The sequence below is a fragment of the Danaus plexippus genome, chromosome 20 (assembly GCF_018135715.1).
Source record: "Danaus plexippus chromosome 20, MEX_DaPlex, whole genome shotgun sequence".
Classification (NCBI taxonomy): domain Eukaryota; kingdom Metazoa; phylum Arthropoda; class Insecta; order Lepidoptera; family Nymphalidae; genus Danaus; species Danaus plexippus.
This window is the reverse complement of record NC_083550.1, coordinates 2,306,496-2,333,886: the sequence shown is the minus strand read 5'-3', so window position 1 is coordinate 2,333,886 and position 27,391 is coordinate 2,306,496. Positions and strand designations below refer to the sequence as shown.

General features: G+C 30.0%; 1 protein-coding gene across 2 annotated transcripts in view; it reads right to left on the bottom strand.

Moving 5' to 3' along the window:
* LOC116773860 (PAS domain-containing protein cky-1) overlaps nucleotides 1-27,391 on the bottom strand; it is a 68,870-nt gene that overhangs the window by 35,553 nt on the left and 5,926 nt on the right. For both annotated transcript variants that reach the window (XM_061523832.1, XM_061523833.1), the window contains 2 exons: nucleotides 25,427-25,534; nucleotides 11,553-11,734 (listed from right to left, as the gene is read on the bottom strand). In XM_061523832.1, coding sequence (XP_061379816.1) covers nucleotides 11,553-11,734; nucleotides 25,427-25,437 — 193 coding nt within the window. In that variant the 5' untranslated portion in view covers nucleotides 25,438-25,534. The remainder of the gene's footprint in view (nucleotides 1-11,552; nucleotides 11,735-25,426; nucleotides 25,535-27,391) is intronic.

Below are 27,391 nucleotides of genomic sequence, written 5' to 3'. Positions count from 1 at the left end.
ATTAAAATTTAACTTAAACCAGGATTTTTTTCTATATAAATGTATTATATATAATCTTTTCCTATTTTTTTTTGTACTGACAGTACATTAAACTATTTGTGAAAGGATATTGTAATTGAGAATATTATTCGTTAAACGGTTGTTGAAAGATGCGGTTAGGTTGTGCAACCGATTGATTATAGTCTGTGGTCAATAAAAGGGCGAACGGCTTATAAAATATTCAAAACTATTAAATTATTGCTCAAATACATCAAATTGAAATAAATAAGTTGTGATATTTTTACAAAAATTCTCTTTTAGTAACAATGATAGTTATTTAAAAATTTTGTACTAATTAATATGTATTATATAATGTTTTTAAAAAGAAATGTGTGTGTGTACTAAACAATCCTTTAACTAAAAAAACGTGTTTAATTACCGCTCGATTTATTGTATATTCGATTAAAACTTTAGACCTATTCAGAAGTATATCAAAATATGTACGACGAGAGATAGATAGATAGATATAGGTTGGGAGATGATATAACAACAGGTAAATAGAAAATAAAAAAAGCGAAGTCTGTGGAATATCATTAAACACAATGAGAATTTTAAATATAAATAATTTTACAAAAAAAAGTGTATGTGTGTATGTTAAAAAATTAAAACTCTAACACCTTAACTTTCCTAATCAATGTCATGTCGAGCTATTATGGACAAATATCGTAATTAATCGATGCTATCGATACTTTCCAGGCGACTTGAAATATTGATAAACAATAACCGAGATTATACCCGATTATATCGATAAGATATCGATATTTCAGCCGTAATGGACCCGACGCAATGTATACTTTCTAAACTATCTTAAAGGAGCTTTTATAATAACTATAAAATAAATTGAACACATGAACTATTTATATAAATTCAGCATAAACCTTTTAAACATATTCATTTTAATATAAATAAATAATAAAAACACGTCAACCAATTGCGACGCGAGACTATAAGTTCAAACCATTAATAATAATTCCAACAATTAAAGGACTAAATTTAAATAGTAATGTTGAAACGGTTTCTGGATCAAAAATGTTGCGAAAATAACCTTTGACCTGAGCCATGATAAATACGAGGTATAAATTCACACAATCCCCCGAGATAAAAGAGGGCGATTATATTTAATCGTTGTATAATAGCTTGCTCGTCTTGAATATTAATCCATGTCACTGCGAATAGCCTCACGAACCGTCTAACTGATTCTAACGCATAACATGCTTAACGTATTTCGATATACAACCGTAACACTTAAATGTGTACCGTGTATTATTTTCATATGTTTTATGTGTCCGCAATTAAAATCACCGACTGTATAAATAACAAAGAGGTTGTTAATGCTTATATTTTATCCGACCGTCATGCTTCGCTTAATGAATTGAAACTGCAACGCCATTATTCGAAATACTCAATAAATGTTAGCTTATTTGTGATTTGTTAGAATTTATTAATCAATTTTATTAAAAATTTAATATTATAATGGACGTTTTTATTTCTTCATTTGTTTGGCTGAATGACTTTCGGTTTTGGTCTGAAATGTCGAGCCAGGCGAATAGCATTAAAAATGAGCTTGCGTCCAATCACACACGGCTATGGTGGCGGGCGACAGAAATAACTCGCTGAGATTGACTAGATACATACCATTATGGGCTAACGAACATCTCAATTTAGCTAACCACCTGCCTTGGTTTAAATATACTCGCTATTCCTATAAGGCATTTGAGATCAGAATTAACAGGCTCAGCTAAAATTTCAATTTTTATTTTTTATTTTCATCTGACGATCTTTTTATTTTTGAAATAAAAAATATATAAAAAATACTGTCTTTGTTAATAATTATTATTAAAATTTTATAAGATCTCAGTACTGAGCACATGCATATTTAATTGTATCGGAATCCGAGCGCTTTCTAAAAATAAATAGCGTCATAGTGTAACAAACTAATGGTAATAAGACCTAGCAGTTACCAAACGGTGTAACACCGGAGAAAGGTTAGATCGTTATTTAAGCTATTTACAGTACGTTTACAAATGCCATCTTAATTAGACCCGCGTCCGATACAAACGGATTGCTAGCTTTACGATCATCGCGGCCCTTATGTTCACACATGACCCAAACAATTAATAAACCAGAGTGACAGACAATGGAATTATTTAAGATATAGCCCGAAAAGGAATCGCACGAATCTAAGCTCGTGAGCTACAGGGAACCATTTCTTTTGTAGTAATTGCCAATACGATTTGCATAAATAGACCCGTACCCTGCTATGGCAATAGGTTAGGGGAAATATATTTTCTTGTCTTCCTGTACCGTGAGTTTGCGGTCCATTTACACTTCATTTAAAATCGACAATTCTTGTAGGATTGAGAACATTTTAAGTGACGTCTTTATAAATATATAATAATATATCTATTGATGTGTAAATAAAACAATAATTATTAGTTATATAATAAAAGTTTACGGTTAATATAAACCAAGGTCGGAAATATACATCGGTATTGAAAAGTCAAAAGTTGATAAGCCTGCCGTTTACGCAACGCCATCGGTATACCAATCAGATATCAGCTGTCAAAACATAAAGTACTAAGAGCTCATCTATCAAGCGAACCGCAATTATGGCTTCACACTCGTCAGCCGAATTAACCAGTCATGGCGCGAAGAAGTCACATTAGCCCGAAGGTGAGTCCCTGGAAGCTAAATGTCTTTTGTCGTAATTATTACCACGTAATGAGACCGTCGTCAATAATTTAAACCCTCGGGTCTTTGTTTAGAAAGAAATTTAATACAAAATATTGAACTATAATTATATATTTTTTTTACTTAGCTTTATCTGAAAGTAAAATATATCAGCTAATGGGGGGAGGTTGCTTGTAATGGAAACAATGTTGAATATTACTATACTCTATCCTACTTTTCTTTAGCTCCCGGCGAAATTACAGTCTAATCTAGTTGATAAATTATTGTAGTGCATTTATAACGTGTAAATATTTTTCGTGTATAGCTTTTGTTCGTTGCCATTAAGCAACCAGACACAAAACTAATTAATACGACCGATCAGTCAATAGCTTGTAAAGCAGTGGACACACAGTTAAAGCTCTTTGTGTTTCTAATGTTGCATGATTTATTGCATTGTACTGCTATTAAAAATGCATTTTATTGATAAAGGAGTAATTAAATTTATTAGTATATAACTTACGTTGTATCAATAGATATTAAATAGTGATCGGTTATTATTCGTCGTATTTATACACGTACGGACATCTGTTCGAGGAATAAAGCGTCTAATAATTTTAAGGTAGGTAGTTTTTTCTGTTTATATTTAAATGCAATTAATTTTTATAATCATAGATTCCCTTGACATTTCGCGTATAATATTATTACAAACTTTTTCATTGAAAAATCACGGTTTTTACCAAATTACACGTTAGGCTTCATGATTGAGCATCTATAATTATAATTATTATTTTAGGCAATAAATGAAACACGATTTTAATTATCGATATTTTGTTTGGTGATCTAATGTTTTTAAAATCCGGTAACTTATTAATGTTTTGCATTCCATTCTGTTAAAGAATCCATCAAACATAGCCAGTGGACACGGCCAATCACCTGGCCATTAACTAAAACAAACAGCCAACAAAAGCATTTGTCAAAACATATTACAAATGAAAGCGGAAGTGCGTGTACTCACAATCGATATTATGTATTTAAATCGATAGGAATAAATACAGGTCATTCGATTAATAAATCAAGTTCGAAATCGATTTCAACAAGTGACTATTAATTAAGTTGTAGTTAGATTAGAAATTAGATAATAGGGCGGTGATTGTGCTTGATAATAAATAGCATAGGTCCAAGTAACAACACATTCCTCGGAATTAAAATGGAACGCATATTATATATACAACAATTAGGATACGACCCTGCTTTATGTGGGTATAGAATAAAAAAAAAATCATTTACTATTTCACATCATGAATTCAATAGAACGAGATAAAATCGTTATATTTAATATCCTTGAAATCGCGGTTTTTGCAATCACTATTGAAATTTACCATAAATCATTTATTTACATCACCAAATTGGCTGTCAGTGAATGACAAACAAAAATTGCAAAGTAAACATGAATGAAATATGATATTTGTGTACCTTTCAATAATTATTATCGATTGAGCCATCAAATTTTAAATTCGTCATGTCAATGGAATAATTGAACCGGCTGGCATTTTATACTTTTATCGATATATCGATTACCACATGTAATTGTAAATATACTCGTAAAATTTACGATGAATTTATTAGTAATAACAGAAGTTCAGTGACTGGAATCTGTTAGTATGGGTTAGTGAGTTAGCTTTCATAGAATAAATTTGTATCGAGACTTGGTAGTTTAATGAATCTTTAATGAAATTATTTAAACTAAAAACGGCGAAACAGAAGAGAATAGATTTATTGAATAGAGACAATAAAAAGTGAGAACTTATATTTCAATATAAGGTCAAACGAAACACGCGTTAATGGATTGACGTGTGATAAGTCGGACGTAGCCTTCGTGTGTTGAACGAACTCAAAATGTTGAACTCGATAAAGTACTAGCGACTTGACTTATAACCTTAACAACAATCCTAAATATGAATCAGGAGTCGGAAACCTTTGGTGCGCTTCACTTAAATATCGATTAAGAAGCACTTAATTTTCATATCGGTTTTTCTATTTTATATACGAGTTCTGGATCACGAAAAAATAAAATACTTTGATCATAAATGGTTTCAAAGAATAATGTATTTGTTTTATTTCACATTAAACAATTGTTTTGAAATGTACCTTATATTTCAGTATACTTATTAGTTTCTATTTTCATTGCTTGGGTGATATTTTTAAATGATAATATAATTTTCATTGAATAAAAGTAATATATCGATGCTGTGTTTGAGATAACAAATAGCTCTTTATTATTTCATATGATTTTCTACAAACATTTAACTATATCAGAGCGCATCCAGAGCGGTACGCCAGAAAATTAAGAAATCGATGGCGGTAGATTATAAATAACAGGACCAACTGACAGACATTCACATCTCGTCTGCCCGTGATCACGGTTGCTGAAAAGTAACCGAAACGTTGGAATTACGTAGTTTTAACAAAAAATAAAGCACGCGTAGTATATCCGAAAAATATTAGTTTCATTTAAATGAATAAAACTCACGAAAGTCTTAGATCTCATTATTTAACTAAATCTATTTGAAATTAGAATAATATTAATGTTTTAATTTTAATCTAAGCCTCATAAAATATATTTTTAAATAATAACTATGTACAAAGTCGTTAATTTAATTGATTATTATCTATTATTATCAATTAGTCGTTGAACAAAACCACAGACAGAAACAGTTGTTAATCAGTTGCTAGAATTTCTTACAAATTGGACGTCATTGTACAATACTTATTGACTAATAATAATAACCCTTTGTGTGTGAGATTTTAGTTTTTAATTGTATTGAGAAGTTATAATAAAGCTGCCTGTATGGAGGTCGTATAGATTTGAAGTCGGATTTAATAATTGTTTAATTGATTTCCGGACGATCGTGAAGTATTTTGGGCTTTGAATAAATTGTTGCAATTACAATACTAGACATACTTTTACTTTTAAATATTTTGTGTTGCCTCTCTGTTACTTAAATGAATCAATATACAACTATTATTATATAAATATTATTAGGGCTCCGGATTTGAGTTTTGATTAATTCTATATTGTTTTGGGTTATTCGAATTCTTTATTTTTGCTTTACTTTTCGCCCAATGGGTATGTAAGTTACCTTTCTTTGATAATATAAAAACAAAGTTTACAGATGTAAATGTTTTTTTATATTATATTTATATTAACTTATCCTGTATTTTTCTGTTTTCTCCAAGACATTGACCTGGTTATAGGATAGTTTAAGAAGCCGGTAAGTTTATCATTACTTTTTCGCCTAAACTTTTTATATTTCTGAATCATGAATGACGAACGATCAATAAATTATTTATTGTTATTATATAAAATCGCATGAGATCATACATTAATCAAAATTTTTTTTTCAATTAAAAATATTTTGTAAGGTTACCGGAGAGAATTAGTTATTCAAGGTCGTTGTGTATGTATCGAAAGTATTCAATTGTAAAACGAGTATTGTAAAGGTAATAAATCTCTTTGCTTAAGCCTTGACCCACTATAACCCATTATGACCCACTATGACCCACTGAGACTAGCTACGACCTGTAAGCGATGTTACCAATTCTTAATACTTCTCAATATAGGAACATGTGTTATAACGCGTCTGTGAGACTACATATCTTCCTCCACCTGTCACTACGTCTTGTTACAACGTTTTCAGACTTGTTTAAAATTCAAATTAATGCTAATTCGATACAGCGCCATGCACGCTAATTGGATTAACGTATGTATTTGTTTAAACTGGGCGCTAAGTTGGCGATAAATAAACATTGGACAAATGTGTTGGCCCAACGGTTGGCACATATTGGCAAATATACCGGCAGTTAAATAATAGCGAACTATTTTCTTTTTATAATATTATACGTATTAAGTAAAAACCTACCACCGATAGTTAAAAAACATAATGGTTTTAAATGGACGAAACTTGTGAAATATTAGTAAAATATTATGAACCTTTTTTCTCACGACCTCATTGGGATCCTTTTAAATCGTAGTCTCCGGTTAAGACGTGGAAGGGATATGAAGAAAGAAATGTTAAATATTTTAATATGGGTAACTTCGAAACCGCAGAAAAATATTATCTTAAGTAAGCTGTACTCAAAATCTCTAGAATCTAGATAATATTATACAATGTCCACAATAATTATTAACATCTTTTGTCTGGTAAAAAGATATCGATACTAACGACTAGTGATAGACGCTGAGGTTACTGCTTACTGCTGGGATATTATGGGATACTATTGCCCTTTTACGTTTAAAAATTTAAGCGCACTAAATAGTTTGCTATATATATAAAGATATATGACTGGCTAAAACCTTTCAGTAGGTAAACTGCATCGAAACTTGGCTTTCTTAAAATATTTATTTCAAGCATACTAGAGATAATTTAGAATACATTGTTTTTGCATTAGTTTACTTGATTAAGTTCTTTATTTTAAAGAAACATCGAGTCAACTCGAATTGCAATTCAGTTGGAGAATTTGTAATGAAAAATTCATTGACACGAAGAAAATTAAACTCGCAGAACTCCTTCATACAGCGTTCCAGTTACTTTGAGTTCATTCGTTTCTTAAGATAAAAAAATATATTATTTAAAATATAAGTACATGTTTGTTCCATCTATTAAAAAAAAATCTAATAACTATGAATTTGAAATATAATTTAACAATTCTTTATTCTAATATTAATACATCAATGATATAATTAAATGTATTTCAAATTAAAAAAATATTTACCAGTGCAATTAGTGATAGAGAATAAAAAAAATATAATATATAAAATATTAAGAGAATTAAATATTATATTTATATTTATAGTATACGACAAATGCCCTGACATAATATTCAGCGTAGCTTTTAACAGTTTGATCTATATCAAAGCATTAGGAACATTCTTAACACCTTCGATGTATTATCTGATCTTAAACGCCTCCGAACTCAACCTTATTAATACCGTCTTGTAAATAATAAATTACATAATAAAGTATAATAAATAACTCAAATATCTTGTTCATATTATGTAATTATAAGTACATATTTAATTTTGAATTTATATGGTATCAAAAATGATAAAAATATCTTCGGACTTTATTTGTTAAGACTATTAATATTCAATCATATAAAAACTTCAGTCGTTCTCAACAAAACCTTGAAACAATGACGCTATACAAAGTAATACTGAGATCGGGGTGGCTAAAGACAAGCAATTTTTTTATTCAAATACCGTCTGTTTAGACCAGATCCCAACAATTCAAGATAATGAACATTTACTACGTAAAGATACCACATATAACATATATTACCTGAACCTAGATATTTAAAAATAATAAACTGTAACCGATGCTTAAAAATTCCTTAGCTGGTTGTATTAAAAATCGAAACTCTCAATACAAGTGGTGTTTACCGGCTAATTAGACTGAAAGATTCAACGCTAGTTCCCATGGCGGTATGCAAAAATTGTTGAGAAAATACCATACGTGCGTGTTCGCTAATTCGAGACCCGTTTTGTGTAATTTCACTTAGATATAAGACTGGGAACCGCGGAGTTACGCGGTTTTTAATTGAGTCAGTCATTGCTGTCGGTATTTTATTGTGATGGGTCTCAATGGAGTGGGATGTTAAAGGAACTTAAATCTGTTGTTCATCAACATTTACTTTTGTTGCTATATAATTTGTGAGGAACTGAAGGGTTGTAATTCAAGTGACCTATTGTTTTGTAGTACATTAAATTTCAGTTTTTGTTTCAGTTAATAATGTTATATATTTAAATCATTTATTAATTTCATGTTATTACAAAAGGTACGTTATGACCATCCTGTGTTAAAATTGAATAGTTCTCAAAGGGACCGACAGATTTAGATGCGGTTTTTAGGGCGTATGATTACTTCAATAACAATTTCTCTCCTGCCAGCGTAATAGTTAAAAACATATCACTCATAAATCATTATTACTTGGATGTTTCTAGAACTGTTCTAGAAGACTGAACACGATTACCGTTCTTCTGAGATTCCTCCCTCCAAATGACATGACTTTTAGATATCCTCAACAAATTTCATAGAATGGCACATAGCATTTATGAAAAGGTTCAAATTCCAAAAGGGTTAAGAATTTCTCAATATAACAAAAACTATTTTAGAACTGGTTTGAGAAGACAATCTGTATTCAAACGATCACCGAGCTTCGCAAATCATATGCAAACTGCAATTCCCACGATGCTTGCTTTTAGAAGCTTTGGTCATACTGAAACAAAGGCGGCAGTCCCAAAGTACGAAAGGTAGAGATGGATAAGATGTATACATATATAAATAAATAAATGGATGATTGCCAAAAAGAATAAGATAAACGAGAATTAATACTGAGTTTAGGTGTTTTTTGTACAAGAAAAAATATAATTTATGGAATTTTGTTATTTTTAAAAGTCCTGGGATTGAGTTTTAGACTAAATAATTTGATGTCATTAAAAATTTTTCATCCAATTTAAAGTTATATTGTTCGACATGCATGTGATGGGATGTTGTTCTTAGTAAGAGTTTATTTAAACGATAGCTGACTTCGTTTTCAAGTTTCCGTTTTCGGCATCCTCGACTAAGAATTACGGTCATAAATATCTTACGATACGATTTTATAACAACATAATGAAAAGACAAGACTGAAAATATAACCGCGTACGGAGGCTCCAGGTCTATTTTGTAAAGATATCAATTAAATTTAATTACTAATTAAGAACTGTTTGTTATTTTAACAAACTAACATTTAGGGCTCCATATTATGACTTCCTATAAACGTCATTTAATAAAATGATATACATTTTAATATCTTGGTTCAATGCTGGTATCCTCCTCACCAATACGAACTCCCGCCGGTCAGAGACGTGCGGTGCGGGCGTGACACCGCTCTCCCAGGTTCGATTCCCGGCGGGCACCATTAATGCCAATAACCATCAGACAGTAGCCGCTGCAACTCGCTAATTTTCTCTAATTTTCCTATCAAAACCGCAACCATTGTTTATCTCAATAAGGATAACTGTGTTCCGTATCGTGAGAACATCGATTTCGTTATGTAATTATCGATTTTCGGTTTGTTCGGTTCAAGGCTGTATTTTTATGGCGTGTGTATCGTTTTTGGTGTAATACGACCTTGCCAGAATCCGCTAAATTGAGCTTGAAGGAAACACTAACTGATGGTTAATCGAGCAAGTTAGAAAGGTATAGTTATTATTTAATAGCTTGGAGGAGTTTGGTTTGTGTTATTGAGATGAAAAGCTTTTTAAATAAATTATATTTACCAACTGCGGAACTAAGCGACTGTTTTATTCTCTTTTCACTAGCGTTTCTTGTTCCGTTGTAACCAGAAAATGAATACTTACTCGTATTTATAACATCTTTGTAAATTTATATCGAAATATTCGAAAGTTAAAGAAATAACAACATATATTATGAGAAAAAAGATAAAACGAATAAAGTAAATGACAAAGAAATATAATTTGAAATTTTTAATTTTATTCATTATTAAACGAATATTTGTCCTCTGACAAGATATATGCATTTGATTGATTGACTGGAAACCATATAACTTTCCATGAACACCCGTTTTGTTGCTACAACGAAACTATTGAAAAGGTCATTCGCTCTCAGACCTAAACCAACCCCTGTACTATACATACTACACACAATATATAATGTACATTTGATATCTATAACCTTTGAATACTCTCGTGATATTAAATCCCAGTTGCTCTAACAAACCGTGAATAAATTAATCTCCACGGCTGAGGGCTGTCAACGTCTGTCAGACCTTGCGTTCACAATTTACGTATATTTATATTTTATACTTAATTCCAACCATTGAGAATCCAAGTGTGACGGAATTTTTGTTCCGTGATAGGTACTCGTGAAATTACCGTATAAAAATAAACATTAAATAATTACGTTCCTATTTATATTTAATTGATAGCTAATTATTTGATAACAAAGTAATGATGTGTTGCGTAAAATATTTATTTATTAGTATGTAAAACAACATTATTTCTCAAGAACACAGTCTGAACGTTGATCGCCCTGATAAGTTCTAATGCTGGTTTAAACTCTGCCCTTTTAATATATCGTGTCGAACTATTGGGTATCATCGGTAAATTACAAGTGCTGTAAATGCTGTAGACAGCTGTATATTTAATAGCCACAGCTGTACATCACAGGTGTAATTTATCTCTTCCAATATACACTAAAGAAACTGAACGAAACACTCACAGGTCTTACGCATTTAATATGTTGAAGATTCTTGGAAGGATTACTTGTAAATGTATCGTAAGTATATCTTTGTTGGTAGTTATATTTAACACAGTTTTTTTCAGTAAATTGATATAATAAGCCGAAACTATCTATAGCTACTAGTTACAGATGTTATTGATAGTTTTATAATAACAATAAAATGTTACGATCATAAGCTAGTCTCCGGCTGCCACAAATTAAAAACATGTTTAAAAGTTTAAAAATCAAGAAATAAATATAGATAATATATATAAAGACATCTAGTATTTTTTACATAAAACCAGAATCAAATTTCTATAATAATAATGATTCCTAAAAATTTTTTTATAAATATAGTACCTTAAATGTAACTAATATTTTCGGATTACTACGTGATATTTTAATATTTGAAAACTACATACTCCCGACGTTTCTGTTACTTTGCATCAAAGGAAACGTCTGGAGTGTGTAGTTTTAAATAACGCTTAGTAATCCGATAATATTATATAATACTCGCGAAAGTCTTAGATCTCAATATAGAACCTATTCAAATGTACATACCTTGCTGAAAATAGTTGGATTTTCTTACGTAGACGCAGACCAGCGCCATTAGCTGCAACTGCGAGAGCCTCTGGCGAGTGGAGGGAGGCAGAGGCAGGAGATCCCGAAGGTTGGCGATCTCCGCATTGATCAGGTCGCGTCGAAGCTTGCTCGCGCCTTTCGTGGATTTGCCTTGGTCGAACCTGCGAGAAAATGTTATAAAGTTATGTATCTTACTATATATTTTTGAACACTTTTTACCATAATAGTACCTATACCAGTTCTGTTAGGATTTTTTTAAAGTATGCTTTTCATTCAATCGATCAAATAATTCATACATGTTAACAATTCTCTTACTAAAATCATTTTTTTTTTTTATATGTATAATATAATAGAGAAAGGATAAATGAGAATTTTTTCAGTTTAGATTTCGAAATGTTAGTTGAAGTTGTATAATTTTTCTAGTAAAGGACTTTATTCGATAATGAGAAATACAAGGTTGTCTGTAATTTTTATTCGTACCTAATTAGTGAATGTTAATTTCGTTTATTTTCATACATTTTAATTTACGAACAGATATAGGTCACTAAAATACGTCTTAAAGCTATTATTTGTATTTATACAGCCATTAAGTCGTTACAAACAGGCACTAGCACATCACTATGATTGCCGCTGTCAGATGTATTTCATTTTTACCGATCCAATACCGGTTCCTATAAAAGTGTTAACTTCATAATGACGTGTGTTTACTAAAATAGTATTGCTTCAACAAATTGGAATGCGGTTAATTAAGTTTGCAAATTGTTGCCGTACCATTGAACTGCAACTAAAATTCACGTTATAAAGATAATAGATATTCAAATCTAAAGTTATAAAGATAATATACTACTGAATTAATATGAAATTAAAATAAGAAATCTTTATATTTTAAGCATCCTGAGTAACAAGTTACAGAACCAATATCGTAATAGTCTGTTAAAACCAACATTTTAAATAAAACTAAGATTTTAAGATGAAAATTTTCATTTCGCCTGCCCGTGATCACGATTGCTGTGAAGTAACTGAAACGCTGGGAATTCGTAGTTTTAACAAAATAAAAAAGTGTATCCGAAAATCTTAGTTCATTTCAACGATCGGTTTTTCTTCTAATTCTCAATACCTTCTAGTAGTTCAAAAATCTCCAGCAGCACTTTTAAGTATATAAAAATCGATATAAAAATCGATGATATCTAAAATGAAATGTAAAATAAGCAAAACTATCAACACCATAAAGAATATAAAAAAAAATATACATCGTCTCTCTATAGTAAAATTTTACTGCTCATCAACTAGTCACATTACTTAATTATTTAACATAAATTACTAACCATTAATTATAACTATAAAAAGATGCAAAATATTAATGGTATTATATATAAAACTTGATTTTAACTTAACGGTAATAATACACTTAACAGAACGCTAGTGTCGAAAATTTTAAACATTCAATTTGTGGGTTCTTTAAAATCTCAAGCGATCAGTTTATCGATATCCGATTATATTTATCGATATAAAAATTCGTTACGGCCTGTACAGTGATTTCGACAGGTTTATCATTTACGACTAGATTTATTTAATATTTATATTGTTTTTGATGTGAAACCATTATATCAATTCGGACGTTTTTATGACGTTAAGCTGATAAGTTGGGTAATAATTTTTGAAATATGTTTTTATTAATGAATATTTATATATTTTTCTTTAGTATTTAAGTTTATTTAGCAGCGTATAGGTAGTGGTTTATTTATATTGTTGAATGATTAAATATTTTCTAACATGTTACGTACGCGCTACATATTATAGAATAAATGAACATCGTCGGGGCAACATCGTTGTATGGATAAAATATCATATAACAAGTGACGCCGCTGACTCCGCGGAACGAACACCAAGCCGTGTGAACCAGAAGATTCCTGATACCACACAAGCTATGGAATGGCATTGCTGTCCTAACATCGGGGCAATCATGTAGTCTTAGGTATAGGTTATAAGTTTTAATATGTAATTTTTTATTATATACATATAAGTGTGTTTCGTAGTTTTCCTGGAACCTCCGGTCGCCACCTCATATAATTAACAAAATTAACTTTGTAAATAAATAATATAAAGATTAAAACACAAATAAAATGTAATCAATTGTACTCATTTGCTCGCTTATTTATACTAGATTAATCATATCAATTAATTCTAAGATTACCGGTAATAATAGAAAAAAAACGATGGTGTTGAACGTCAAACGACTATATGACAACTTTGCTGTAATTGTGCCCAAGAGAAGGCAAGGAAGAAATTCGTGAAATCTCTTAATATAAGGATCACTGAAAGAAATTTTGTCAATAGTAGCTTAGATAACAGGTCAGCTTTTTATTGAAGTATTCCTCCATCCATGTGTTCCATGAGATATACCTATCACAAACTCAGTGTGGCAAATACATACATACGTCAAGACTACAACCATTTCAATACTTTTGAAAAATCATAGACGCCCTTAATACATAGCAATAAAAAGCTACGAGGCCATAGAAATTAAAAATATTAAAAGGTAATGAAAGATAAAATTCTATGTATGATACTACACTAGAGGACCATAAAATGTAATTAATGTAGTATAAATTTTACATATATCCATTAATATGTTTAAGCTCCAAAATTGTCTTCTTCCTGGCAATTATCCCGGCTTTAGCCAGGGTCTGCCTTCCTGCTTAAACTCCTCCACTTTGCACGGTCTCTGGCATAGTTAGATGTTTGAGCTTCGAAATATCGTTAAAAAAATATGTTATTTCAAACCAATGTTCTTCAAATATGTGCTGAATAAAATCCTTTAATTGTATTTAATTTTTTATTTAATAAATTATAGTACAGGCAAAATGAATTAAACGATGTATCAGCCAGAGGTCACGGTGTAATTGCTGGTAATAATTGCAATCAATCAATTATTACTTTATAATACGTTGTATTCAAACTGATCAACGCATAAAGATTATTTTATTGCGTTAATTTTTTTTTTAATATTTATATATACACATATGAGAAGTAATAAGGTTTTATATTTAAATTTTTTAAAGACTTTAATAAGTAAAATATTTGAGTCTCAAAGTCTTGAAAATGTGCTTGTTCTATTTTCAATGATAACTAACTAGTAACCATAAGATTTGTTTATGTTCGGGAAATGTAATTTCAGAAATCAATAAAATGAAAATACTCTGTAATTGTTTCTTTATTTTATTTCAAATTGCGCAAATGAAATTATGAATATTTGATTGCGTTTTATTTCATTAGAACAACGATTGTGATAACTATAAATTATAACAACTGAATCACATGATTTCTTATAACAAACATTAAAATTAACCTTCGTTATTGATTGAAGTTGAAATAACGTGAAAGAGCAATTGTTTTAAGGTCAATGTATATAAAATTGTTCAATATATGTTGATTGAGTTGTACATGTAACTAAATGTACCAAGGACAAACGTAAAAATTACGTTTGATTGCACGTAACTACGTATATAACGCGTGGAACTGAAGTATAGTAACGATGTATATTTTTAGTTTGGGCTGAGTTATTTCTCTGAGTTTATTTTTATTTAGTGATAGTTTTATTTATATTATGTCAAATAAAACTTCAGCAATGTTTTTATATTTTATAAGGTAGTCACTGTGATAGTTTGTTACAAATTTATCGTCATTGCTTTGTTAAATGTACGAAAATAATGAATCCCATTTAAATTTATTACGCATAATTTGTTTGTTTATAAGTGAATTCGAACAAACATGACAAGTGAAGGTAATCTTTGAAAATTATGATAAATGCTTCAAGTCCAGTACACCATTTAGGGTGTAATTTTTGTAAACTGCACGCATAAGACAAGGGTTATGTTTATTCTTTATTTATAGTATATTTGTTGATTTCTTATGAAACTAAATGTTAAGTGACTACAATGTGCTTTGTTAAGAAAACTTTTTTTTTAATATTATTCGTTAAATTATATATTCATTCCGTATGATGATAGGATGTGGAAAAAAAAAGGATTTAAACATGATAGCTGGTTGCTTAAGGTTAGATACGTCTTAGTTGTATCGTCTACGAATGTCATTATGCCCTTTAAAAAAACTAACGTCGGCTTTTGATCCCGATTTTGTATATTTTTGTAATCGACGATAAAATTTTAATTTCCATTCAGATAATTTTGGAACGTTTGTCTGACTAAAACAGTAGTTTTGTTATATTTTACTGATATAACATATTATATAGAGCTTCATTTTCTTTCTTTCATTCTTTTTTCAAATAAAATTATGGTATACGAGTAAAATAATTTATTAATATCTACCCACATAATAGAATATATTTGAGTCTTAATTCTTGTACTCGAACGAACTACGGGGCAAGTATTGTGTACTACCGCAGATTATTCTTCGAGAACCCATAATTGTATTATGATTAAAAGTTATAAAAAGCTAAAATAAAAAAAAATAAAAGACTAGATTTCAAACGATGTTTACAAAATGTATTATAAAACACAAACTTCAAATTAAATATTCAATGTCGAAAATAAGATAACCGTAATTATATTGTTGTGTCACGTAAACTCAGAACAATAAACAACAATACAAAAGTTATCTGAGTCATAACTAGAAATCAACTAATATTACTGGTTGCATACATATTAAATAATTCCAGACATACCGACGTAATGGTCGTTTTTGCGCTCATAATTCCCACGGAGAGAAAAAGCCAATACGGGATCAATCAGTATAAAGAGCCGCATGCGTACTGCAATCCCTTATTAGTTAATAAAATTGTGCACGCGATCCCTTGCATATTTGAAATTGTTTTTTCCTTTATTTATTTATGGCTAGGATTTTACTGCTGTAAAGCTCTTTCTATTATTGAAAGTCAGCTCTTGTGGATCGGTGAAGTAGAGTAGTTATTATCCGTCAACGAGAGTGTTGGAATATTTGATATTCTATAACAATTTCCATTAAGGTGAAAATGAAATGGCTCAATCATATTCAAGATAGCTAATAGGCTTACTTAGTGGTTGCCAGTTAACGTGAAAACTCCGCCTGTTTTCCCACGCTGCGAGCCGGTACAAAAGCGCTCAATAATTTAGGCAATTTTCTAATATCGACCTGTGGATTGGTCCAAGATTAATAGTTTGTGTTTCTTATTGTATTATGATTTAATGTTTTGTTTTTTTCTAATATTATAGCGTTGCTATTAGATTATTTGATAGATTAGATGTTTTTAATGTTTCCAATATATACATTTTTAACGGAATTGCGAATGTATTGCCGTATCTGCTTCTAAGGATGATAAATTCTGCTTCTGCTTCGAAAAGGTGGGCTATTTAGTCAAAACAATGTGTTCAGATGATTTGGATAACATAAAACATCATGGATAGAGGAACTTTAAATATTTACTTAAAAGTTGCCATCTGCTGATAGCAGATATAAAGGTTTTTTTTTCACAACATTGAACATGTCTGTCTGTCTAAAATGATAAATAACGATAGTTAATGCTGGCTTAGTTTTTTTTTTTTAAATTCCGAATTACTTTGATACTGAACCTACCATGTGGATAAACTTCAAAGATACGGTAAATTTAACAAAAAATTTTTATTTTTTTAAAAATAGACAAGACGAGATTAACCCTGAACAGTTTATATATTTATTAAAAGGAGACGATCTGTAAAAAAAAAAAACAATAATATATATCATTTTATATAGAAACCAGAAATATTGATTTTACATCTACCTAAAAAAATACCTAAATCTCGTAACTTGTTCCATAGTCGAAGACCATGTATGGAAACCACAGCCATATCAGCTCGATACAGCACAAGGCTTTACCGTATACGATATCAAACGTTGGAAATTCAAATTTCATGTAAACACACCCTTAACATTCTTATATAAAGGGTGTTTTTATTGTGGTGAAGCAATTTTTGTTTCAATCAATACATATTTTAAATTAACCTATCTGAGTAATGGTCTCAAGTGAGGTCCGTCCCATAATTGGCATGTTGACCAGACTTTAGTTGTCACTTTATTAGTTCAACTTTTTTTTTTAAAACACATTTAAATGTATATATATTATCCGGTTATGTCCTAAAAGTGTAATATATAAGTGTCCATGTAAGTGCGATACTTGTTTCACATTCTATAAAGAGCTGATTATGATAGACTTTCCTAACAATAGGCTAGGAAAGTGCGCTAAACGGGGCCCCGAGCAAGCAATCTTTGAACGTCTCATACAGTACACAGTAATAAGTGAGATCTTTCTTTGTGTACGCTATTTATTTTGTCAGATTTTGATGGCGCCCCATTATACATGTTAGATTTTTCATTCAAATTCTAAGTTATATTATAAAAAACATGAGATGGACAGCTAATTTAATATAAAGTTAGATTTATTGTAAATAAACTAACGATCTTGAAAAAATTATTGCTAAGACTTCTAAGTGAGTTTTACCTGCCTACTAATATTACGACATTTATATCTAAAATTTTGTTTCCTCTCCAACTTTTAAGTTATATAAAAATGCATAAGAACGTTTCTGAAACTTCATGATTGAATGTCAACTTGGTTATTTTTTAAATTATAACTTTCAAGCGCAAAAGAATAAACATATTATATGTATGCATATCGTGTATTTTGAAACAAACATGATTTCGTACGATTATCTTAAAAGCATATCAACCTTTGTTAGAGAAATATTTTAATACATATGATTCATGAACTAAAATTATATTGATCTTTTAAAAGACATAACACATCCAGCAAATCATGTTCTGTACAAGACATACAGTGATTTGATTTAACTTAAACGTATTCAGTATGCACATCTGCCATGTTCTGAACAAACAAACAAGTATATTTGCATTAGTAACTAAAGAGTATTTGACACTGAGCCAGCCGAGTTATTAGCGACCAATTAACCTTCGTCTGCCATTTTGTTAAGATATTTTATTGTAATCATGTTTACAAACCGATGATCTTGTATTATTGATATTACGAATGGTTAAAACAGTGAATATGTAATCAAATTATAATTTTGAAAATGGCAAACTAATTAAATTAACAATATTTTCGTAATAAATATATAATTATCCGTTTGTATTGAACCGATACCTTAATGGATTCGTATAAGTAATAACAAAATTAATAAAAATTTTATCTGTACTAAGTAAAATCTCTCTATATAATATATTAAGAATTTGTTTTACTAAGATGATTCTAAAAGCAACTAGATTCAGCAGCGAGTAACATCATGTATTGATAACAAGAAATGCACAGGGGTCAACGAACGCTATCACAATGTACAGTCATTAGCAACACATTTGCATGCACTAATTACGACGACACGGTCTCACACCACCACAGCTTTAAGCTTATATGACCTCGAAGTATGGCCGTACATATACACAACAATATACTCACCGTATTAATAATATTAGAAAAAAATATAATTACACTTCTACGATCCTATATAAATGGAATATAAAGATTGGTCTGATGTTATCTAAATCATTATTATTGTGTTTATACCCAATATATATTAACAGGCCGTATCCAGGCTCATGAATCGATATCGTCAGCGATAAAACACCCGACTCTCATTATTCGCGAGCCCTGACAGAAGTCTAGCAGTTAAACGAAGATTAAAATTAAATGTACACAGTCCTCCCACAAACTAGCGACTGTCTGAGTAATATTTTTTAATATTATTAAAGGTTTTTAAATTTCTTTTCTGCTTATCTATGTATCGTACAAGTGAATACCATTTAGATTATACGGAATTTCTTCAAAAAAATAAACCTTCCTATTGAATCTATTAATATTAGTATTTGTATATAATAGTAGTTAAAATTATCTTTCCTGATATGAAAGCGTATTATGTGTAACCGTATTGTTTACGTCTGTCTCCGATCCTCAGCCACGGCCTTATAATTGTTTTTCACGCTCATTATGTGTAATTGAAATAAATCTTTTGTTTAATGTTTATTTTTGAGCGGGCGATCTCGATGAATGTACGGTGGACCACACAGGTATCGTAGATATAAATCAGTATTATTCAATTGCTTTATGATCTGCTAATGGAATTGTTGTATAAATAAAACTGTCATTAACACCAGCTTTTACGATTATATTAGAAATGCTTTAAATAAAATTACTATCTTAGTGATAATATAAAATTATTTATATCTATCAAATAAAAGTAAAATAAAACGTGATATAACCTCTTAGCCATCTGAAAGCCTATTAGCATAATATATGGAAAATATCTAAAGTGTGAGATTTATGTTCGTTGTGCTTGTAAGAAAAAATATTGCATGTTTTTTTATGAAGTTTTCAACTAGAAATACATTGTACGTACAACTTGCAATAAGTTTCGTTGATTCGACCGTGACTTGAAGTGATATCAACAAACAAATTCGATTTAATACAGTCAAGAGATATGGGCAGAGCTTTATTTGGATCCTTCAAGCTAAAACTGACCTTGGATTAGTGATAGGAAGTGTATTACAAATGAGGATAAAAAAAAACAACATATGTTCATGAGTGAATGATATAATGGAATTGAACGTAGAAGACCATTCCTTTATTCATATATGAACTTCATTCAGACCATATCTATATCTCTGAATAATATAACTTATTTAAAGTTATTTCTTTATAAAATTTTACTTATATAACCATTCGTTCACAATGGTGGGGTACAAAAAGTAACATTATTGTTGAATCATTTTGTGGCATTGTTTCCATTGTAACACGTAAAGACTGACATTATTAGCTAAAGGTTAATATATAAATTACTCATCTGCCCAAGGTCGCTTGTTTAAATTAAAATTACTGCAGTATCATATAATGATCACATATTTTCTTGTGAGTACATTGTATATATAGTAGCTCTATTGTCGAAGCCTATCCATTCAAAGTGGCTAAGATTATTATTGTCTATACGAGTTGTGTATGTGATGTGAGGTAGACGTAAATTTGAGAAAAATTTAGGATGTTGAATTAAGTGTTTTATTTTATCACTCAGTATGAAACGCCTTATAAACGATCGAAAAGTTTAAATATAACACTTCTATAGATCAATTTTAACAGAACAAAATGCATTACTTTGACACCACTCATGTTAAGATCAGATCTGTTGTTGTGGTAAATAAAATAAAACCCACAAACGCACGTAGGTTGTAGTTGAAATCAGAATATAGTGTTTTGTCCATTTTCCTGACTACGGCTGTTGTTCGCAATACAATTCTATTATATCTTATATCTAGTTACTATATCTGAGATCTTTCAATATATCACATAGATATTAAAGTACAGACACACCGAATACAGGAACTTGATTTAATGTAGTCAATGTTATTGGATCCTGATTATTTATTACTAACAGCTCTCGTGGGAACGATACAATATTGTTTATTATACATGGCGGCGTTAGACGATCTCGTGTTATAAATTATTAAGAAGAATCCGCAATGTATTATATAGCCAACGATTTGATTTAATATATTCCAGTATATGAATACAATAAAGTGAATTAACTACGTGTTCATTACTTATGTAACATGTGTTTTAAATTATATTCAAATAATTGTGTCACAAAATATTCATATAATTGTTGGAAGTATATTCGAAAGCTTACTATTCCATATTTGTATGAGCTATATGATTGTAAAATTTATAATTAAATATACATATATAACATGTTATTTACCGCAAGGGTATAGAAGTGTTAAAATGTATTTTTATTGTAAATTGCTTATCTAACACTTGAAAGTACTCCCATATAATGCATATACAGAAGACCCATTTCAAGATATTTAGAGATTTTAAAATCGCATACTGTTTCTTTTAAGAACATAATCATTAAAGTTTGACTACCCTTCATTTTGGTGAGTAGGACCTTTAAAGCTAAGAAATGTTCACGAAGTGAGCTTTAATAGTCCATACGTAAAATATATAAGCATTGTCCATAGCATTGCCAGGATATTATACCTACCTTCGATATCTATTACAAAGGCGTTTTTGTTCTCATTATTTCAATACCCAAATGAGCAAACAATTTTGGTCATATTTTAAATTATAATTAATTTTGTTTTTATAGAGGAATCTTTATCTATCCGTTGTAGACACGAAGACAATAAGAGTTAGGAGGATCCAATTAAATATATATTTAAAGTCACCTACGACACACCTACTTATTTCGATATGCAAATAATAGAATGGGTCAAATATCTTGTTATTCTAATAGCGCCGGCTTCAGTCAAGGTCCTGATATTGAACCACATAAATCCGGCTACATTTCATTGTATTAATATAAATCGTTACATTTCCTTAACATTTTTTGTACGTATGGTAAGTCAACTTACGATACAACAAGACTTAGTATGTGTTAGAATTATCTTTAATGAACAACCTCATATTTTTGTTCATAGGAAGTATATCACAATAATGACAGCAAAAAACAGAACAGTGACGAAAAATAAGAAAAAAAAAATTGTATTCTTCTTTAAGCTTTGATGATTTTTCTATATCACAATATGAGATTAAAGATAATAACTAAATGTTTCATTGATATCTTTTACTTCGGTTCCACTTCACTTTGAGATCATGTCTATGTTACTGCAGTTAAGATTAAAACCTTTAGTGTATACAAAAATATAATAATAATATAACAGTTTGTACTTAATATAATCTAAATTTCTCGATGTGAGTGATAGTTATATCAGAATAATGACTGAATCATGTGACAATGGCTTAATTAAAGCCTCTGTATGAACATATCCATGTCAAAACACCGCTATCCTGTCGGCTGGATGTCACACTGAGATATGATGCAACTCGGAAATGTACTGTCCAATAGAAAATATATTTTATATATTTTTTTTATATAAATATTATAAGGCATAATGTACATAAATAATCAAGAATTCACCGCATGGGCAGTGTTCACTTTGATATGATATTATGTTTGATATTATTTTACGATTTTAATAATATATTTACATAGAAAGAAATAATAGCGTTTGTATAGCGGTGACAGAGATAATAGTAACATGGACGGTGACAAAACGAGCTTTTTGTGAGAGCGTTGTGTTTGTTATTAAAAATTGAAAGAAAAACGAATTAAACTCATTCGTTTATTTTAAGAGATAGCGATTTATGTCTATAACTTTTTCAAAATAAATTTTTTCAAGCCCACAGCGTTCATAGAGTTAATAATTTCCTACCAACTATAGACTATTTAAAAACTATTTATTATTACATAAAATAGGAAAGATATTTTTATTACAAGCGACACCCGTTCACATTATATGATAGATTAATCATAATATAATACATTTCATTTAAATAATTTATTTTGTCATAAATATTAAGCGTTTTCTCCCCGACTGTACAAACCTGCGGACCGGCTTACCACGTGCCGTCGTCATATGTCAGTGTTTGATTAATGGATAGCAACGGGATGGAATTAATGACATTCTTCATCCCATCCGCATTGGGACAGGGATACGGATAGGGATAGGGATAGCGAATTGTATAAGTTCTGTTTACGATTTTTGTTTTGTACTCGTTAGGTATCTATTATTGTGTTATCATGTATGTCTTAACAATAGATTTCAAGGTTATTGATTGATTTTGATTCTCTTTTATAAAAGGACGTACAAAATATAAAGAACAAATTACGATTTTATGTTTGTATCCGTCATGTTAAAAACAAAATATAATGTAATTTTGGAATGGCTCTAAAATGTTTTAAGGTTACCACAAATGCAAGTCATTTTTAATACAAATCTTTCGACTTATACTCTATCTACGAAAAAGCTGTGGTACACCTTCCGAAATAATATTTTACACTTAAATAATAAGTGTGTGTAAATACATATGTTTAATATATTATATAAATAACGTTTAAATCACACTGATATATTATTTATATCTCAATGTTTCCTAAGGAAAAATATTAAAATTAAATAAATCGTATTCTTTTATAAGCTAAACACAGTTCTTTTATCGTATGTCTTTCTGTGTGTCACAACTTTGTGGCGATAATGGCACTCCCATTACGTGTTTTTTTTGAGGCCTTAGAACAAAAAGTATAGAGACAATTTGAATTAGCGGTCCACACTTAAAATGTTAACAGAATGATGGATTTGCACACATTAACGATTCCTTCTTTTGCAATTGTTAACCAATCTTTGTTATTCCTCTTGTAAAATTGTTTTAAATAACCTTTTTTTTAACAGCGATATTCTCAAACGAAACGAAAAGTATTTATATTTAACGTTACACTATTTTGATTGTGTTTTAGCACATTCTACGTCACCGCATACGTTTGTGTGAATTGTAATTATTTAGCGCTATTAACGAGTTTAATAACACAGTGTACATAGATACACTCGAGGAACCTGTAAACTAGTTGCCTTTCTACGTATTTTAGTGTTATTCTCATAGAATTTACTACGCGTCTATAACTACTTATATTATAAACAGTTTGTAGGGATTGAAGTATGTCGTAGCAAAGCTTAGCAATAACATATATACTACAGAATAGTACACACACATAGTAGTATATATATGTGTATAACAAAGTGGTCAAAATAAAACAATAATAATATCTATAGCTACACATTAAAAAAATCGCATTTTACAAACATTTGTTTATATGCAATTACCGATTATTATAAACATTAGTAAACTCATATTCGGCTGAAATATTATTTAAATTACTCGTAGCAGTGACCTAAACATAGTCATAATTTTGACTTATAAATTAATTATTTTACATACCTTATACCATGTTAATGATCGTTGTTATGTTTGTCCCATAATTACATAAAACTACATGTTTTTAAATAAGATACATAAAAAAAAACTCTTTTGTTAAATGAAGGCAACCAAGTTTGTGTTCTGTAGCATCTATTATAAGTATCTGTCAATATACAATGTAAGTGAATAAAAGGATATTATATCTTTAGAAAATACTAATCATTGGCAAGATGAAATATTGTACATACGTAAATAATAACAAAATTAAATCTCAATTACGGTCCTCGTTGTAGAGAATTTAGACCGATAATTTTGACCTTATTGATAGTGAAGAAAACTCTCAATATCCTGGCCATTTAATTATTATCAATGTATTGATGTTAAATATAAATAATTACTCAATAGCAAATATGTGAATAGTTCGACTAGATATCGTAAAGTTAAGATGTCTCCAAATATATAAATTAAATATACGCGGCGTCAAATCACTTTGTCGTAATTAACACGTGTGTAAAAATGGTATCTCCGTAATGGTTACTATGGAGACCGTGTCGTCATCACCGAAACTCAACCTTCGATTGATTTAGCGAAGCAATATAGGTGAATTACAGCATCATTTATATGAAGTGGCTCTAAATATGATGTGATACAGCGATTCTTCTCGAATACTAAAAACTTATGTGTGCTACGTAATTGAATAATAATTTTAACCGCAGAAAATTTGGTTAAGTAAGGTGAATAATATATATATAATATATATACTGACATTTGTGTTCATGCAAAGTGTTATAAAAGACATCCGATAAGTTTATTTATATATGAACATTGCAAAATAATTTTTCTAAATAAGGTTTAATACGTAAAAATATATTTTAACTATTAAGGAAAATTTGAGTTAATGCTTTAATTAAGAATTCAGAAAAAAATAAATGGAAAGCATCTGAAAAGGGATGTACCGGAGATTGCGGGTCTTAGTCCCGCTCGGTTAGATGAATTCATTCTTATAAGTTAAAATAGTGTGTGTATTAATTCATTATATGAATGTTCGTCCTTACATTGCACATACCTCGTGAACATGTTGATGAGGATGTATCAGTACGCTCCGAGTGGCGTGCCTCCGCGCCCCCGCAGTTGTCATCATTAGCGCCGAGCCCGCCACTCCACACTCACACAGCTAAAGAAAGAAAACTCTATTAACATACTAGAATTCCATATTAAACAAAAAAAAACTACTCAAATAAGTTTAAACGATACAGCCTTATAAAAATAAAGTACGCCTGAATTAAGGAAATGATGAACCGCGGTTGGTTCTTACGCTTATGGTATGACAAATATAACATATAACATATATGGAGTGATAAAAATACATTTAAACATCATAATTGCCTCAAAGCCAATAAGGCTTTGGTATCCCGGAAAGGCAGTGGGAGGAGTTACACAGCTGTCACACCGAAACCAAAATACTAATTAAATTGAATTATTATGACGCTTCCAGTCGATATGATATATTTGCATAACAATTCGTCGTTTAGCTTAAATACTTAACTTATTTATCATTGAGTTTATAGGTTTAGAGAAAACGGCTTTTATTGATACCGGGCTACACTAATGTGGGCTTCGATAGAATGAAATAAATTACAATTTATTCCTTATAACATTTATCTATGAGTTGACATTCATTGCGATATATTTGTCACAGCAGCACGTTTTGGCTGGCTTTATATAATTGATTTTAGATTGTTCATACAATAATAATTTTGGTACAGATTAAATTAAATGTGCTTTGCTTATAAAGGAGGCTGATAGCATTTTCCTATATTGTTCATATAATATAATAAACGGGCAGTATATTTTAAGGGTTCGTAGTTATGTTGATTATTGTCGTGCGTCTCATAGCTTGATAGAATTTAATAAAATTTCATATGGATATACGATCTATAGACATTGAAAATAGAAAGGAGAATATTATAAAAATTACACAAAAACAACCAAGCGTATAAATTACAATGCATATATTGTCATAAAAAATATTTAATATGTAAAATATAGAAAATCTAAAGACCAGTACAACGAACTGACGCTTATTTGACGTCTGATATGTTGTACTTGTGTTATTTTAAAGATAAAACTGACTTATAACGTTTCAAGTCACACAAATAACTGATTTTAAAGGGACAATGATTTCGTAGGGTTGTTAGGGCGCGTTTAAAATGATTACAATCACTTTGTAACGGTGATTGGACACTATAAGTTATTTTTTATTTGTCAAACTTATGTAACAGCTGCGTTTAGTGCTGTACTTATATTAACAGAGCTATGATTATGTTGTTTGAGACGATTACATTTACGGAGCTCGATTTTTATAGATATTTTACCGTTTTATACATCAAAGAATTATTACATATATATACAACACTATTTTAGACTTAAACAAAATAAACATTTAAAGTAAGAGATATATGAATTCATAACTAATATAGATTTGTTTATAGTTGCTTAGTTGTAAATTATATACCAAGTTACGTAGCCAGCCATATAAGCAATATAAATCATGGTCTTTTATGAAAATTCTACAAAGATCTTACACAATTACGATGTAATCTAAATAAATCTTTATTACCCCCCAGTGTTACGTTAATATAAACTTTAATAGGTCAATAAAGTTGCTACATTGTGTAAAATGATTCAAACGTTTAATACAAATAAGAAATGATATGCCAGGATCAATCCCGGTGTAACCCCACAACAAAACATTACAAAAAAAAGTTATAAAATCGACAGAGCACTAAAGAAACAATATGAGCAACAGATTCCGAATCCTAGCCACTTATAAATCGAACAAAACAAGTCGATATCGTATTATACAGTGCTCGTATCTACTCTAACATATAGGATTAGAATGGGACGGTAACAACGGTTGAAATGTCGTAGGTCATTAGGTTCCAACCATGTAAGGTTTGCAATATGCCAATATGGAAGCAACCGTGACTTCTATAGTAACTTAGGAACAATAGATTTAAGTTAAATGCGT